General features: G+C 47.1%; 1 protein-coding gene and 1 long non-coding RNA gene across 2 annotated transcripts in view; one reads left to right on the top strand and one right to left on the bottom strand.

The window, feature by feature from the left end:
* The window catches only part of Dpys (dihydropyrimidinase), a 48,685-nt gene extending 43,788 nt beyond the window's left edge, over nucleotides 1–4,897 (bottom strand). Inside the window, exons 1-6 of the mRNA XM_010612134.3 lie at nucleotides 4,862–4,897; nucleotides 4,661–4,757; nucleotides 3,980–4,147; nucleotides 2,596–2,784; nucleotides 2,350–2,450; nucleotides 1,813–1,971 (exon numbers count right to left, since the gene is read on the bottom strand). Of these exons, the coding sequence (XP_010610436.1) occupies nucleotides 1,813–1,971; nucleotides 2,350–2,450; nucleotides 2,596–2,784; nucleotides 3,980–4,147; nucleotides 4,661–4,757; nucleotides 4,862–4,897 (750 nt within the window). The remainder of the gene's footprint in view (nucleotides 1–1,812; nucleotides 1,972–2,349; nucleotides 2,451–2,595; nucleotides 2,785–3,979; nucleotides 4,148–4,660; nucleotides 4,758–4,861) is intronic.
* An 11,622-nt stretch (nucleotides 4,898–16,519) lies between these two features.
* On the top strand, nucleotides 16,520–17,414 carry LOC117284511. Its single transcript, XR_004515620.1, has 3 exons — nucleotides 16,520–16,594; nucleotides 17,038–17,162; nucleotides 17,336–17,414. It is a non-coding gene; the product is annotated as an uncharacterized LOC117284511 (long non-coding RNA).
* The last annotated feature ends 225 nt before the right edge of the window (nucleotides 17,415–17,639 follow it).

The raw sequence follows: 17,639 nt of genomic DNA, 5'->3' as shown, positions 1-17,639 counted from the left end.
ATCCAAGTCTCAGCATGCACTCAAAGGAAAAATCAGTAGGTTTGAGCAAATAAAGCTGAACTTCTACAGATTCACACACAAGTACAAAATACAGCAAACATTGGAGTATTGCTCTTCAGTGGCTAAAGCTCTTTCAACTTAATAGGGAACCTTAACAGCCCAGATGGAACAGTCATCACTGAAAAGTGCAAAATAAAGCAATACAAGCTTCTTCTATCGAATAAGCAAAGTGTGAAACACGTAGTGCCCGCTGCCATTGTGGCTTATCACACTGCCCATCTTCCCTGCCTTTCTTGGGGTGCTGTACCCACTGTGGGCCGCCTGTCTTTCCCCCGGAGTCCAGACCCACGAGAGGAGGGGCTGTGAGCCGTGAGTCCTCTGCCACATCCTAGGACAGCGCCTGGGGCACAGTGGCCACTCAATAACCATGGTTGAGCTCAGTAATAAATTAATACAGAAAATGAATGGAAAAAACGATGGAATGCTGAGGTGGACGGGAGATGGAAGGAGCCCATGGTCTGTAGCGTGACAGGAAGGGGCGGAACTGCTGGGGTGTGCCTCTTTTTCCTCTACACTTTCAACTTTTCTGCAATGAATATATAATTGTAATTAATGAGTAATAAGGAGGTGCTCTGCACGTGGTTGGCGGGGTCACCTGACGGCCACTCTCGGGGCACAGCACCCTTGCTGAGGTGCCCTAGTGAAGGGTCCAGTCCCACACCGTCCAGCAGTCCTGCTCTATCCCCAGGCTGGCCCTGAACCCCTGCCCACGGCCGTGTGGGGGACCGCGTGCAGAGGGCCTTCTGGTGAGGGGGTCCCACCCCCCAGCTGGAAACGGAGTACCGCAGGTGTCCTTAGATAAGGTGAAGTCATTAGTGTGGACCTAACCCCACGTGGCCGGTGACTTTAAAGAAAGGACCCCGACGCAGAGGCCCACACCGGGGACAGCATGGAATATGGAGGCAGAGACAAGCAGCCCTGCGCCCGACGACCACAGGAGGAGAGGAGGGGCCAGGAGGAGCCTTGGGGAAGCCCCGCTCACAGCTCCATGAACCCTGGGCTTCACCAGGCAGCCGCCAGCCATGTCCTGGGGGCGGGGCCTCCACACGGCACAGAAGCTCGTGGTTAAGCCCCAGCCACCAGACTTAGAGTGAGGGGTGCTGCTCCATCTCCTACAGTAGAGGAGGAAAGGAGGAAGGAAAGACAAAAAGAAGGAAGGGAGAACAGGGAGAGAGGAGGGAGGGACTGGCCTTAGGGGCATAGAACAGACCGAGGCATGGCTTGGAAGGGCAATGTTTGTTTTTGTGTTTTGTTTGAGAAAAGTCAACTTTAACTGTGGACTATAAACCTCACTGTCGTGTTGGCTGAACTGTTAAAGACTGATTACTGTTTTATATTAACTTGGAGTCGAAAGCCAGATTCTCAACGGGAAGTGGGGACATAAGTTATGCAAATCGTGTTCACCACAGATTTCTGAATGGAGTCCAGGATGGAAAAAACAAGTCGTAACTTAAATCCCAAGGAGAAGAGTCCCCCCAAACACACACCCTTTACTATGGGGAGAAACAACCTATCTCAGCAGCTCTCAAAATTGTCTTTTCTGTCTGAATCCTGTCGCCATTTCTGCTGGGCCCAAGTCACCAGTGGGCATGAGGGAGGTTTCCTCTCATGTGAACGGTTACGAGGCCCACAGAGCATGCGGTTCTTGGGTCACCTGGAAGCCAGCAGCTCCACTCGCTGCCTGCCCTTGACACCTGTCGCTGGTTTAATGCTCCTGTCCAGAGCAAGGACAGGGGACTCAGTGGGACACACCTGCTCGCTCCACCACGTCACGGCCACGTGCAGGCTGTAGTCGCAGCAGACTTTGGGGTCAGCCCAGCGTCTCCAGGTGTGGAAGGCGTCCAGCAGGGAGCCGCCCTTCGGAGGGATGGCAAAGTCGATGATCGTGGTGGTGCCTCCCGCCAGAGCGGCCTGGGTCAGAGAGGGTTTCACAGGTGAGCCAGCCTCTGGGCCAGCCCTTTGTCACTGCATCTGCAAGCACGTAGGTCAACCTAGGAGTTCTGTGTACAAGACCCAGGGAAGGGACAGACCGTCCATGGGGCAGGGCTGAAGTGGTAAAACCACTGGTGCAGCCTTGGCAAGAAGCACGAGCAGCTGGACCCCAAGAAAACAGTGAGGGCTGTAAAGAAACCCCAAAAGGAGACATGGGAAAGATTCAGACATTTTTTTTTTTTTCTTCTCAAGAAGAAACCAGGTTCTCTGTAAAATTTCATTTTGTCAGGATGCTTCCTGGCAGGCAAGTCCCACCTCCCACCACCCTTGAGCTACCCAGAGTCTGGGCCATCCCACCTCTCGGCCCCAAAGCCCCCCGTGACTTCTTCGCCGTTCTCCAGTCTGCACCGTGCCCTCTGTCCTCCCGGGCTGGCTCAGCTGGATCCTCCGGCTGTTTCATGAGCCCTGATCGCCTTTTTCTCTGCAGCTGTGCTCACCCTGCCCCCATTCCGACGCAAGCCCGCATGGCACAGGGACATTTCCACTGGAGCGCTGGCCACTAACTGCACGGGGTGAGGGGAGGGTGGACGGGGAGAGACCGACCAAGGGCCAAGGTCACAGCTGCATCACAGGAAACGCTCTGGTGCTTTCCATTGCTTGACAGGGCGCTGGTCACCGGGGAGGCACAGGCCACATGGTACGCTGTGAACAGCTGGCATGGATAATAGATGCTGTCCCTCAAAGCGAGGCCCACGCGTGAGACGACGGGCATTCTAATTATCCTGGCTTGATCTTTACACAGGGCACACATGGTAAACCGTCAGCGGGATCGTGGATGGGCAGAAAGTCAAACAAGGACTGTAGAGACTGTGGTTCTCTGTCTGTGCTGTTGAGTTAAATCTTCCTAACGGTCTGTAAGTCCCTGGCCTCCCCCAAGCCTCTACACGCCTTCGGGCATAGGGGCCGATATTCCAGCACAGGTCCAAGACACACCCGGCGCTCCCTCCAGGAGGCCCTGCCAGCCACTGCCGCCTCCTCTCTGTTGCTTCTTTCTGTAGATGTTTGAATTTTCCCTGTAGTTAGTGGGCCCCACTCCAATTATTTTTGTTTGTGTGAACCTCGCTTCACATGTAAGAGTCTGTACTTTGTGTCTACTTAACAAGGCTGATGCAGAACCATACATATCTGCATTTCCTAGGAGGTCCCTCTTGGTCTAGAAACTGTACTAGAAATAATTTCCCAGGTTCTACATTTCCATCTGAAAACCACTTAATCTTCTCAGTTTGTTCTTTACGTGTCTTCCAAATCCAACAGGGCCTCTTTTCTAGTGGAACTCATAGTTAATTCGAATGTTAGAAGGAAGTACTTTTCTGGGATTACTAAACTAGAAAATCAGCCTTTGAAAACTTCTTTGTCTATTATTTCTCCACTCGTGGAGTGTGGAGAAACTAGCTACACTAGTCCTCAGTCACTGTGGGAAAGTCGGTTCCAGGAAGCCCTGGGTGGAGGCAACATCTGCAGATGCCCGGGGCCCTTCTACCAAGTGGCTCAGTATTTCTACATACCCAGGCCTTGCTCCTCCTCACCCGAACCCCCAGGATTACCTACACCACTTCACACAGTATACATTCGGTGGAAATAGTTATACTTCTGTACTGTTTAGGAAGTAAGGAGAAGTAAAGAGTCTGTACCTGTACAGTACCAGCACAGATTTTTAAAATATTTGCACCCCATTACTGGTTAAAAACCCACATGTACAGGGGACCAGCTGCTGAGAATGTGGCCCGATGCAGCACGTTGGAGAGACCCTAGCTGCTGAGTGACCAGCAACCCTCCCTGTGCATCCCCAAGAGAAGGGAGCTCTCGTTCACACTAAACCCACACACAAACATGCAGGACAGCGCCGGCCAAAGTGTAGGCACGAGCCCAAAGTCCACCGGTGGATGGGCTCACTGGGGGATGGGCAAGCAAGGTGTGGCACCCTCACCCTGTGGGTCAGCATTTCCGCAGAAGGGAGTAGAGGGCTGGGCCATGTGAAAATGTGGTGCTAAGTAAAAGAAGCAGCCACAGGAGCCGCACACTGTGTGGTCCAGCTGTGCGGAGTGTCCATCCACGAGGGGCAAAGCCGCAGGGGTGGTGGAGAGAACAGGGTCACCTGGCCCAGGAGGGGAAGGGTGCAGGGGGATCGTGAAAAGGTACACTGTTTTGGGGGGAAAGTGATAAAAATATTCACAAATTTACTGTAGTGACTGTTGCACAACTCTGCAAAGATACTAGAACCCACTGAAATGCACAGCATAATCTATTGCATATTAATTATATCCTAATAAAACTGTTGTTGGACACAAAGAAGCCACGACTCTGCCCTGGAGTTGAGTGGTCTGTGCAGGAAGATGGCTGTGAGTCAGTAATTGTAATAGCACAACCAGATCGTAGCAACAGAGGACAAAACTACTTCTCTAATATAGCATAGAAATTGTGAAAGGGAGGTGAAAAATTATGAAGCTCCCTAGAAGGCATTCTGAGAAAAGACAACTAGGAGTTCAGAAGAGGGACGGACTCAGAGGTGCTAGGAAGTTGGGTTCAGATTAGGAGCAGGACACACTCAGGTCACCAACGTGCATCACAGCCTCCAACCCACAGAGCCTCGTGGTGGGTCTGGACCTACCGGGCTGGGTGCCGAGTCCCATTGCCAGGTCTGCAGTGTTGGGAGGCACTGGGAGGGGAAGAAGCAGAGTGGAGAACCAGTTCGGAGCCTGGCCAGTCTGATGGCAAGGGGACAAGATGGGACAGGGAGCAGCGCCACCAGGCTCCAAGTCTGCCCTTGCAGGGAAGGGAGGCTTTGAGATGACCTGGCTGTCACACTCACCAGTGCACAGCAGGTCACGTGCAGGGTGAGACCCATCGGGGTAACAGAGGAGACACAGCTGGGGCTAGAGCGAGGGCCACCGTGAGCCCAGGGAACATCCGGAGTGTGAGGGCTGGGTGGAGAGATGGACAGGTACTGAGGAGCTGCCTGAGGGCAAGGAAGTGGGGTGGCCCGGGGCGCCCAGGGGTCCTGATGCCAGCCTGAAGGGCCAGTGGGTCTGAGGCAAGACGAGCTCATGTGAGCACTCGGGAGCTTGGACGCCCAGCCTGAGCCCCAAGCCAGCAAGGGTTTCTGGGCCAGGTTTCCAGGTGGTGAGATGACAGCACATTTTGATTTCCTTCTAGTTAAATTGCATTTTCGGTGTCTGCTAGATTTCCCACAGGAAGTGCATATTCTATTGGACAAATTCATCTTGCACATTGACACTGTGAAAGTGCAGAGGCATGGTGGGACACAGTTTACGTGGACAGCAGGATTTGACGCCCTTCTTACGAGGCTGAAGGCGACAGCTGAAGGGCCGCTCTGGCCACACTGGAGCAGATGGATATCCTGGGGCGACAGTAGGAGAGCTCCTGAGCAAGGACCGATCGGACTGCGGCAGGGAGGAGGGGGAGAGGCAGGCACTTTTCCTGTCCTGAGTGTTCCCTTCCCCTTCCCCTCCCCTCGCCCTCGCTCTCCCAGGCTGGGAGTGGGTTTTAGACACTGAGGCTGCCAGGACTCTGGCTTTGCTCTTATCTCCCATGGTCTCCTTTGTTTCCTCTGTGATTGGCTTTCCCTCCACTTTTATTTGTCATTGACCCTAAGGAAACACATTTCCGCTTTCTAATGCTGGCTCCTAAGTTGGTTCAGCAGCTCCTCACTACTTGGGCTGTCCTCCTGGGAAAACTTTCCAGTCCGCCCCACCCACTTTCCGGGGCACAGGAGTCCACACTGCCCCCAGCGCAGACCCTGCAACTTGACACGAGGTGTACTGTAGTGACAGTGGGTCTCACGTCACAGAACAGAGCTCAGCCTTAGTGAGAACAGCACCTGGCTGGATTTCCAGCATTCTCCAAGCCATGAAGGCTGATGAAAACAGACTTGGTAATCTCAATTTATATCCCAAATCCAGAAGCACATGGAGCTTTATACACACCTGGACATTGCTCGTCCACACTCAACCTCTTGCCTCACAAAGTTGGAGACACAAGGAGGCGATTGGTTATCCATCCAAAGCAGCTCTTAAGAGCATCCTGCCACCCTCTCTCTGGCTTCCTGGATCCTCAAATCCAACCCACCAGTGGCCCACTCATGCCACCTGCCACCTCCAATGAGTCCACTTCCTGTGACTCCCCCTGCCTAGATCAGCTCCCCAGAAGGAAGAACTCCCAGGTCAAGGGAAGTGGTTTCTGCTCTGCCCGCCTTTAACCCATTACAGAGCCTGACATTGGAACACTCTCCAAATGCTTAAGGGATAAGGGAAGGCAGGGCTAATTTCTCCAACAGTTGTGACATGAAGAAGGATGGCTCACTTTTCCCATCGTGGGTCAGTGTGTGCTGTCCTTTCCCCCCAAGATACATCGGTCTGGCCGTGTAGTCTCCTAGGTTCTTCGGAGACAATGCTCTTGTGGGGTAGACTGAACACATCTGAAGGCTCTCTGGTGAGTTCTGCCCAAAGATCACCACCTGATCGGTGCCCACGAGGACTCTATAACAAAATTCCAATCAATTTCCATGTCTTTATCTCAAAGAATGTCCTAATTTAGAAAAAAAGAGTGCATTTTGTTCTACTTTAAACTAACTCTTAAAGTGCTTGATGTTATGTGCAAAGAACACACTGTGAAGACTCAGCAGCTCAAGATATCCCCTAACATGCAGTTTCCCTTTTTCTGCAGTGACTATGACTGAAAACCAGAAATGTTCCCCCAACTTGTTCCTGGCACAAGAGAGGTGAACTCAAAGAGGTGCTGAGGTGTAGATGCTGGATTGCTGCCATGATGCACTTATTGGTCAAGGACCCTGGTCAGAAGCCCAGCCTGGGTGTGTAAGCAGCTATGCCTGGGGACCTACCAGAAAGGAAAGTGTTAAGGGTCTTCTCAGAAGCAGTCACAGTCACCACACATGCATCCATGTTCCTGCAGTGGTTTGGCCCGGGAATGGAGAACACTGTTTCCATCACTGTGACCCCCACACCAGCCAGGAACCCCAGGGTGGACTGGACTTGAAACCAGTACTTGTTGGCTGAATTAATGGAACTAAATAATCACCTTGAGAATCCTTAGTATTACTTTGGAGTTAAGGGTCCGATAAGACCACAATAGCACAAAATTATTTTGAGCAGAAGACATTTGAGAATAGGGTTTTGAGAAAAGGCTTGTTGTGTTTGCATAACGTTGAGCTTCCTCCGAGAACTCAACTTTTTTGAGACACTGTCTTGCTGTACAGCCGACGCTGGCCTTGAACTCACAAACCTCAATCCTCGTGCCTCATCCTCCTGAGTAGCTGGAATTATGGGCATGCACACAACATTCAGTTTAATACTCAATTTTATAGAACTCCCAGGAGATGGCAGAGTAGTAAACAGCAACCAATGAACCCCTCAAAGATTAAGAATCCAGACCCTGGAAAATAACAACTTGGGGAAGAGAGGAAGGAGAGAGGTGGATCCCAGGAATCCTGGAAAGATCTGAAGGGAAAACTGGATGCTACAGAGTAAGTAAGGAGACAGACTGCAGTGCAGAAAGAGGGGGCAAGCTGCACTCTCACTGTGAGAGAGGAGAATCAAATCTACAGGGGCGCAGTGAGGACAGTGAGACCAGAGGCCTGTGGGGGGAAGCTCACGGAGCAGAACCATGCTGTATGCTGCAAGGACCAGTGAATAACTCCAGTCCAGGCAACAGCTGTGCTCCCTGGAGAGGGTGCTTGGTTGTCACCTTTTTTAGGAAGGAGCCAATGAACTTTATACTCAGAGCAGCCATGGGATTGCTTCCTATTAGGGTGCCCAGTGTTGAAATCCCACAGTGAGGGAGAGCTGTGGGGGCTGGCAAGGGACACCAAGTGGTGCTGGGTGAAGACTCAGGCCCTGGCCCCACAGCTGAGGGCCAGGATCACCTGAACTTCTGCTGATTTGAAAGCATCAGAATTGGCACTGCTCCAACTCTGCTGCAGGCTTAGGGATCAGCTAGGACGCACACTAACCCTACTGCAGACCTACTGGGATTACTCCCAACACAGGCTTGGGCTCTGACTTGAACACTACCACAAAAATATGAACACCAGAAGAAAATCACAGGCTTGAAGTCATAGAGAAATCTCTTTTTGTATGTTTTTCTTTTTTTGGTTGTTTTAGGGATTTAAAAAAAATTGTTTTTCTAGATTTTTTTTTTCACTAGGGATCAAACTCAGGACCTCACACTTGCTAGGTAGGCACTGTGCTGAGGAGCGATATCCCTGGCCCTTGATTATCTATTTTTGTTTCTTCTTTTGGAGCTTGTTTACTTTCCTCTTGTTTTTGTTTTCTTTCTTCCTTTTTCTTTCCCAAAGCTTGTGTATTCTTCCTTTGCCTTTCAGCCTTGCTTTTAATCTCTTTCTCTTCTTTTATTTCTCTATTTTCCCCTTGTCCCCTTTACACTCTCTCCCTTGAGGATAAAGTTGCTCTATTAAGTAGATTTTTACTGTACATAATTTTCTGATTGGTTTTAGATTTTGTTATATAAATATAAAGTTTGTACCTATAGTTAAAGGTGGCAAATTAATAGTTATCACAGTCTGTCATTTTTCTGGACTGTGTTTGATGCTATTGTTATTACAGGTTGTATTACTTTAGCAAAGGTGACATAGTTCTTGTGATCAACTGTTCTTTGTAAGTCAATACTGAGATTATCTGGAGGTCACAAATAACACCATAGTCCAGTACCAAAGAATGGGGTGCTAGGCCAAACAAATATCAACCTTTACTCCCTAACATGTGAAAGAGGCAAGATCTTGGGAAGACTCACAAGTCAGAAGTCAGTTATGCATAGCAGAAACCTCTGAAAAGTAATCATGTCCTAAAGAGGTTTTAGTACTAGTAACAAAACTACTTACCATAAGCAATTTACAAACATCAATGAAGAAAACAAATAAAACAGTAGAAAATGAGAAAACACAGAATCAAGATGCAATCCTGGATCTCCCTATGCTCTCCCAAGGCAAATCCAGGGAGCATTGAGGTGGAAGAAATCAAAAGCCACACAGCTGAACTCTCTGAAACAGTAGCCACAGAAGCAGTAAAGCAGATGAATGAGCTGTAGAAAAAAAAAAATAACACAGTTTACTAAAAGATAATGCCATAATGAAGGACATGGTTAGTGAACCTAGAGTAGATATAGATTTTAAAAAATAGAGTTTAGAAAAGTGTTGGAAACCATGAATGATCAACATAGGAAAGAACTAGATTCTATGAAACAGATACAAGCAAATTTCCAGGTGATTAAAAATTCTATTGAAAATATATGCAGCAGAATCAACCAATGCAAAGACAGAATGTCAGACTTAGAAGACAGGTTTGCAGTCAGAGGCCACCAAATGAAAGATTTCTTAAAAATAGCAAGGGACCATGAAAAATCAATCCAACCACTGCAAGATCATGCAAAAAAAGGATAAAATAAGATTAGTTGAAATCAGTGAAAAATCAGAAGAAAGCACAAAAGATATAAAAGCCTGTTCAGAAGTAATAGCATGGTAAAATAATTTAACTTATATATAATTGAGGCATATAGAACCCCAATAAGCCATGATCAGAAAACAACTACACCAAGGCATATAATAGTCAAGATTCTAGAAATTCAACACAAGAACAAAATATTAAAAGCTGTTTGAGAAAACAAACAAACAAACAAAAATCACCTCTAAAGGAAAATCCATCAGAATCACAGCAGACTTCTCAACCCAAATCCTTAAGTCAAGGAGAGCTAGGTGGGAATTATTTCAAGCCTTACAAGAAAACAACCTCCAACCTAAACTGTTGTACCCTGAAAATCATCTTTCAAAATTGATGGAGAAATATAATACTTCCATGATAAAGAACACCTGAAGAAATTCAGGACACCAAACTGGCACTCCAGAAAGTTCTGAAAATATTCTAGAAAAAGACAAGGACAACAATTCCATGAATTCCAACAGACTGAATCTACCAAGTAAGGAAAGCAATTAAGCACAAGGGAAATAAAGGGAACCAACAATGGGAAATTAATAAGAATAATAAGTTAATACAGATCAGTTATAATCATTAATGTAAATGGGCTCAATTTAGCAATTAAAAGAAATAGATTGGCAGAATGAATCAAGAAGCAAGGTCCAACAATATGCTGCATTCAAGAAACACATTTAATTCAAAAAGAAATGCGTAGACTAAAACTTAAAGGAAGGAAAACAATACTCTATGGAACAGGAATCTGGCAAAAAGAAGGCATAGCTATTCTATTTGCAGACAAAGTGGATTTCAACCCAATACTGATGAGAAGAGACAAAGAATGTAAGTACATACTTGTTAATGAACAATAAAAAGGAAGCAATAACAATCATAAATATATATGCGCCAAATACTGATGCATCCAACTATATAAAACAAACACTAATCAATACAAAAAATCAGATAAGCACTAATACAACTGCAATGGGAGACCTCACTATCCCACTGTCACAAATAGACATATCAATTAGACAAAACAACGACAACAACAACAATAAAGAAATATCAGAGCTGAACCAAATCTTTGAACAAATGGAATTAGTAGACATACTAGTTCACAGAACATGCTTAAGTAAATGGAAAAGCATTGAAATTGTTCTACACATATTATCAAATCATAGTGCAATGAAATTGGAAATCAACAGCAAAAGAAACCACAAAAACAGCATAAACACATAGAAATTGAATAACACCCTCCTGAACTACCAGTGGGTCACAAGTGAAATTAAAGAAGAAATTAGACAGTATCTACAATTAAATGACAGTGCTGATATGAGATACCAGAACTTATGGGATGCAATGAAAGCAGTCCTACAAGGGACATTTATAGTAGTGAATTCCCATATCAAAAAATCAGAGCAAGATCAAATAAATCTCCTAATGTTGAACCTGAAGCTACTAGAAAAAGAAGAGCAGGTCAAGCCCAAAGCTTATACAATGGAGGAAATTATAAAAACCTGAGCAGAAATTAATGCAATTGAGACTAAGAAAACAATGCAAAGAATCAATGAATGGAAGTGTTGTTTCTTTGAAAAACTAAATAAAATTGACAAACCCTTTGCCAACCTTAAAAAGGAAAAAGGAAAAGAAAAGGAAAGACTCAAATCCATGCAATTAGGAATGAAAAGGGTGAAATAACAGATCCTGCAGAAATCCAGAAGAACCTGTACTCTAATGAGATAGAAAACTCAGATAAAATGGACAGATTCCTAGACACATACAAATTCCCAAAGCAGAATCAAGAAGGTAAAACACTCTAAATAACCCAATATTAGTTCATGAAATTGAAGTGAAATGAATAAGCTACCAACAAAGAAAAGTCCAGGCCATGATGGACTACTGCTGAGTTCTATAAGAAATCTGGAGATACTCTAATGTCACTACTCCTCAAACTCTTCAGCAAAATTAAAAGGGAAGCAGTACTCCCAAACTCATTCTTGGAAGCAAGCAATACCTTAATACCAAAACCAGAAAAGGATCCAACTAAAAAAAGAGAACCACAGGCCAATCCCTAAATGAACATAGATGCAAAAATCCTCAATAAGATACTGGCAAACAGAATGCAACAATCATCAGGAAGATTATAAACCCTGGCCAAGTGGGATTCATCCCAGGAATGCAGGGATGGTTCAACATACACAAATCAATAAATGGAATACACCAAATTAGCAAACCCAAAGACAAAAATCACATTATAATCTCAATTGATACAGAAAAGGCATTTGAGAAATTCAAACACACTCATGATAAAAACCCTACAGAAAATTGGAATAGGAGATTTTTATGTCAATCTGATAAAAGTCATGTATGACAAACTAATTGCCAACATCACACTAAATGGAAAAAAAACTGAAAGCTTTCACTCTAAAATCAGGAACAAGGCAAGGATGTACACTGTCACCATTCCTATTCAATATAGTTCTGGAAACATTAGCCACAGCAATTAGACAAGAGAAAGAAAAGAAATATGGATAGGAAAAGAAGTTATCATTATTTACTGATAACATGATACTCTACTAGATGACCCCAAAACTCTACCAAAAGACTCCTAGGATTAAAAATCAGTTTTCCCAGAACGATGTGTTAGAGAGGCTGTCTTCCTGTGAAGCTGTTTGACCCTTTGGTACAAGATAAGGTAGCTGAGTGTGCTTGGAGTTGTTTCTACATTTTCTTCTCTGTTCCATTGATCCTCAGATTTGTTTGTTTGCCAAACTGACTTTCCACATACTGAAGATTAAATCTAGACCCATATCACTCACTATGCACTAAAGTAAAATCAAAATGGATCAAAGATCTAAATATTAAAACAAACAATCTGCTGGAAGATAGAATAGGTGTAGCTCTTGAAAACTTAGATGTAGGCAAAGACTTTATGAACAAAGCCCCAATTGAACAGGAAATGCTACAGAGAATCAACAACTGGGATCTCATCTTACTAAAAAGCTTTTGCACAGCCAAGGAAACCACCAACAGAGTGAAGAGCAAATCCACAGAATGGGAAAAAAATTTTACTGGCTATTCCTTGGACAAAAAAATAGAATACATAAAGAACTTCAAAAAAAAAATCAGACTCTGCCTCAAACTTAAAGACCCCAAATGGGGCACTAAAATGGACACTTCTCAGATGAAGAAGAACAAATGGCAAATAATGTATTTAAGATACGGTGGACATCACTGGTCATTTGAAAACTGCAGATTAAAGCAACATTGAGACTCTACCTCACTTCAGAAAGAATGGCCACCATTGAGATATCAACCAACAATGCTGCAGGGCTGTGGGGAACAGGAGCCCTTCGCTGATGGTGGAAGTGTACACTGGTATAAACAATATGGAAATCAGAGCGGAGAGTCCTCAACAAACTAAAACTAGAGGTTCCGTTTGACCCAGCTGTTCTCCTTCTTGGTGTCTTCCTGGAAGAATTAAAAGCATCACACCACAGCGATACATGCACACTCACGTTTACAGTGGCACAGTTTGTAATACCTAAAGCTTGGAAACAGCCTGGATGTCCATCAACAGATGAATGGATAAGGAAAATATGGTTTTAAAAAAAGTGCACACTGGAGTATTACTCTGCCATAAAGAAGGATAAAGGAGACATTTTTAGGTAAGTGGATGCACCTTGAGACCACATTTTTCTTTTTCTTTTTTTTTGGTACCGGGTTTTGAACTCAGGTCTTTGCGCTTGCAAGGCAGGCCACCAAACCGCTGAGCTAAATCCCCGGCCCAAGATCACATTTTTAAGTGAAATAAATCAGACACATAAGTATAAATAGTTTAAATAGTGCACTGTTTCTCTTGTCTGAGAAACTGAAAGCATGTATAAGGATCAAAATGGATGACAGAAATCAGGAAGTAGGAAGAAAGTGTTAAATGGGAAGAGGAACAAAAGCGGGGGAGAAAAGGAAGGGAAAGGAAAAACAAAGAGAATAGAATGAAAACTGGAAACTAAGCTTTTACAAGCGAGGGGAGGAAGGGGAGGGGGAGGGGAATGTGAAAAAGAATCAGGATAAATCTTGTACAGGTACAGACTCCCCAGGCTGAATGTGATCTTCGTGTATTCAGAAGTGTACTGATAAAATTCATTTCTTAAAACCTCAATTTTATAAATACCCTCCCCCGAGTTTGCCATCAGGAGGTCCTGGCCCATCTCCGGGGACCAGCGCCCGGCCCACGCTGAGCTGCCCTCCTCCCGTCTGTCTGCTCCCCGGGTCCCTGTGTCCTTCTGAAAGTCGCGTGTGCGGGTCGTCCCCGGCCCTCCGACCTCCCACCGAAGCCCCCGCAGTGCTTCTGGCAGGATGGTGCCCAGGCTCTGATCGCTCCTTGGCTTTCAGCGCCGGGCAGAGGCTGGGGCCTCCCGCCTGCCCCGGCGAGCCCCACCACCGAGCTCCAGCCTGGCTCCAGCCATCTCGTGCATTGCGTTTCTCCTTGAATTCACACACACACACGCACACTCACACTCACTCTCACACACACACTCACACTCACACACACACACTTCTGGTCCCGATACTATTTCTAGTATGGTCCCATACCATTTCTGCAATCGAACTCAGGACCTTGCATTTGGGAGGCAGGTGGCGGCACCACTGAGCTACCGCCCCAGCCCCACAGATACACAGTTTTAATAATGCAGAGTCCACCAAAAACTGTATACACACTCCAGGAAGAGAAAAACCACAAACTCCAGGAAGCTTACAGCCACGCTCTGAGCACCTCTCGTCACCGTAGGGAGCTCAGCACTGAAGTATTTATGCAAGTTTCTCTTTCCGGAAGCGTGAGTGCATTTTCTGGCGGACTCTGTGGTCTCTTTTTTCGTGTTAATCTGTCCCTTGTCCGTTTAATGGGCAGGCATCTCAGTGTGGGACCCGGGAACCAGCCGGACGGGCCGTGGAGCCGCTGCTCGACATCGGGGCTCCTGAAGGCCCGCGACGCCTCCTCCTCCCCGCGCAGTGCCCAGGTTGGCCCCGCAGCTGTGACACGGAAAGGGGCGGAACTCTGAGCTCGGGGCAGACGTTCGGAGCCTTAGCACTAGGGAAAGGCGCTATCTTTAAAAACGTTCAGAAATTTCCATATTCTTCCTGTTAAGCGGGCATAGATCTGTTTTAAAGCCGATACCCACCAAGGGGCCAGGAAGCAGTGAGGGGCCTTGCACAGCGGTCCTGCGTCCTCACCCTGCGGATCTCAGGGCGTCGCACCGCACCATGGGCCGCCACCGCTCTGAGCAGTCCTAGCAGGGCCAGAGGGGCTGGGCTGGCCGGAGAGACCCAGGCCGTGGGGAAAACCAGAGCCTCGGTCCGGGAAGGGAGGGGTCGTGGGATCGCGTTCTCCAATGACGTCTAAGGTCCTGAAGGAGCCGGAAAGGCACAGGGGGGCAGTGCCACCGGCCTGGAGCTCAGCCACGCACAAAGCTGAGGCAAGAGGAGCCGAGTTCGAAGCCAACCTGGACAGCTTAGCCAGATCCTGTCTTAAAATAGGCGAAAGGAGCTCAGGGGTAGCAAGCGCTGGGGTTGATTTGCAGTTCGAAAGCCTGTGTATTATATGCCTCCTGAGAAGGAAACTCTAAAAGAAAGGTAGAAAATATAAGACATGTAAATATTAGTTTTTAATTTTCTTCTGTATTTTCCTTTTTGAACAAAAGCAGCTTATTTGTTGAACTAATGTGTATCAAGTAAGCAGCAGGGGCTGGGTGATTAATATATTAATGTTTAACAATATTTTTCATTGCGCTGTTTGTCCATCTCCAACCAAACCTCATGCTACAGTTGAGGCAAGGATGGGGCCTGCAGTCCACCTTGAGCAAAGACAGAAAAAGGGATTCAAGGTTCCTGGAGGCCGCTTCTCTTCCTGGTGAGAAAGCGCTGTAAATACAGACATGAACGTGTGTGTCCTGGACCATGGGCCTCGGAGCGATCACTGCACTGGAGCTTACCAAGAAGTTCCTGAGCAAAGTGTAATTTCCCTTGTCCATAACATTGAGAGGTTTTTGTTCTTTCCTAAAAACTAAAAAACTAAAGTGTGATGAGTGTTTTCCCAATTTTTAAAGAGGATCCTGCTGTCAGCTACCAACCCAATCAGCTTTTTGATGCAAGTCCACCTCCCCGGCCTGTGGGTTTCTCTGAACATAAATCCATACATCGGAAAACCAGCGGAACGCTTAGAATTCACTCAGCATAGGGGGCCGTAAAAGCCAAGTCATGGCTCCTTCGGGTTCATGGAATTCACAGTACCCAGTGAAAAAGACACCGTCTTCCTTCCTCATGGGTACTAGACTGTTGGAAGACCACAGTCCATCTAGTATAGAACAAAGCGAAATAGGATGTGTCTAAAGTGAGGCATCATTTCCATTAGCTGTATCAGAGAGAGAGCTTTTACCTGTGATCACATAGATCAATTACAGGCTTTAAACCAACTCTGACATGAATTAGAATTACAAAACATGTAAGCTTTATTGACCGACATTTCATTTTTTAAATTGGGTCCCCTCACAACCAAGTGATCAATAAAGAGGACACCACAAACTGTCCCTTCTACTTGTCAAACATTATACATGATCAGCTCGGTGAATGCAGAAAGCAAATAGCTACTGGCCTAACCTTTTAGAGCCTGTGTCATGACGGCATGGTCTATCATCTTTACTTTGTGGCCTTCTGTACTTAAGGCATCCATTTCTGTACTTCTGGAGAGGACATGGCTGTAAGTGTGTGTGCAAATGCCTTACACCTTTAGTCCCTGTGGTAGGCGTTCATTCTGACAGCCGTAACTGCCGGCTTTGGGGTGGCCAAGAGCTGCTGTGTTTCCCAGGCCGGCGTCCTGTTCTTCTGAGGACAGCCTTGGCTCACCAAGGGGCATATGAGGCAGCCTTCTGCTGACCTTGCAGGTGCCTCTCTGACAACTCTGAATACCAGCGCTCTTTCAGAGGCATCGAGACCAACAGGCAAGAGCTCTGGGATGGGATCAGGAGGCGCTGGGTCTGAAGAGCCACTCTGGAGGGTGCTTCCCAGGTGTGCGGCATGGGCAGGTAATTTTCATAATTTCCTCCGCTGTAACAGAGCCAGGGCCATAGGGCACCACTTAGCGTAGTGCCCACAGTGCAGCAGGTCCCTGATGAGGTACCGTTACAGCGGGTTTAGTAAGAGTGCAGTTTCAAGCTGGTCGTATACCACATGTCACTGGTATTCACCAAAGGCATCTTGGTGCCTAATTTCTCAACCCCGAGATTTGCCCACATGCCCTTGGGGATCATTGCGATAGTGGGTTGGATGCAGAAGATGAGGCTGACTTGATTCTGGGGGTGGGAGCATCATCTCCCAGGATCCAACCAACCTATTTGCACTGGACCCCTTTGTGAGCACCGTTTAATATTCAACAGGAAGCCATGTTTGCTAAACCTTTGACCTCAGTCTCTCTGACAAAATTTTCTGCTTAAAGTGCCAAGCTCATGTCTGATGTTTGCTCTTGAAGGCCAGAAGTACCAGACAACAAGCCTGTGCTAAATCCTTTTGCACCCTGGCAAGCGACAACACTGGTCACTGCGCAAGCGGGATGCCTTGGAAGGCCCTGCCACCGCACATGGCAGGACACAGCCGGTGATGCCTCCAGTCCCACACACTCACACCCACACACGCGCAGGCATCAGCGCACAGGCCCTGACAGAGCGTGAAGCACAGACACTGTCTGCACAGGGCAGCACTGTGTTGCTAATATTTTTTCTTCTCTTCTTTCCGCTTTTCTGTTATTTCTCTAATTTTCTGGAATACAGAGCGGATCTAAGAGCCCACAGCGCATCTACTCGTTTGTTTGAAGCCTGAGAGCTCTCCAGGCAGCGCTGATGTGTCCGGATCCCAGCCGCAGCTGACAGAGGTTGGCCTGGGTCAGAGGCGCCTGCCTTTCTTCCCTGACACTCGACCCTGGGCGGGAAGAAGGGGCCTCCAGGAGATGCCATGGATCCTGGATCTGGGGCCTCGGGTCCCACCCTTTGGGCTACAGCCGGCCAGGTAGGGCTGGGCGGGCACAGAGCAGGAGGCTCGGTTGCTGCGGGGGGAGGCCGCAGGGCCCACCCGCCC

This window comes from Fukomys damarensis, unplaced genomic scaffold, assembly GCF_012274545.1.
Source record: "Fukomys damarensis isolate Sample0158 unplaced genomic scaffold, DMR_v1.0_HiC HiC_scaffold_5, whole genome shotgun sequence".
Classification (NCBI taxonomy): Eukaryota; Metazoa; Chordata; class Mammalia; order Rodentia; family Bathyergidae; genus Fukomys; species Fukomys damarensis.
This window is presented reverse-complemented; position numbering and strand designations above follow the sequence as displayed.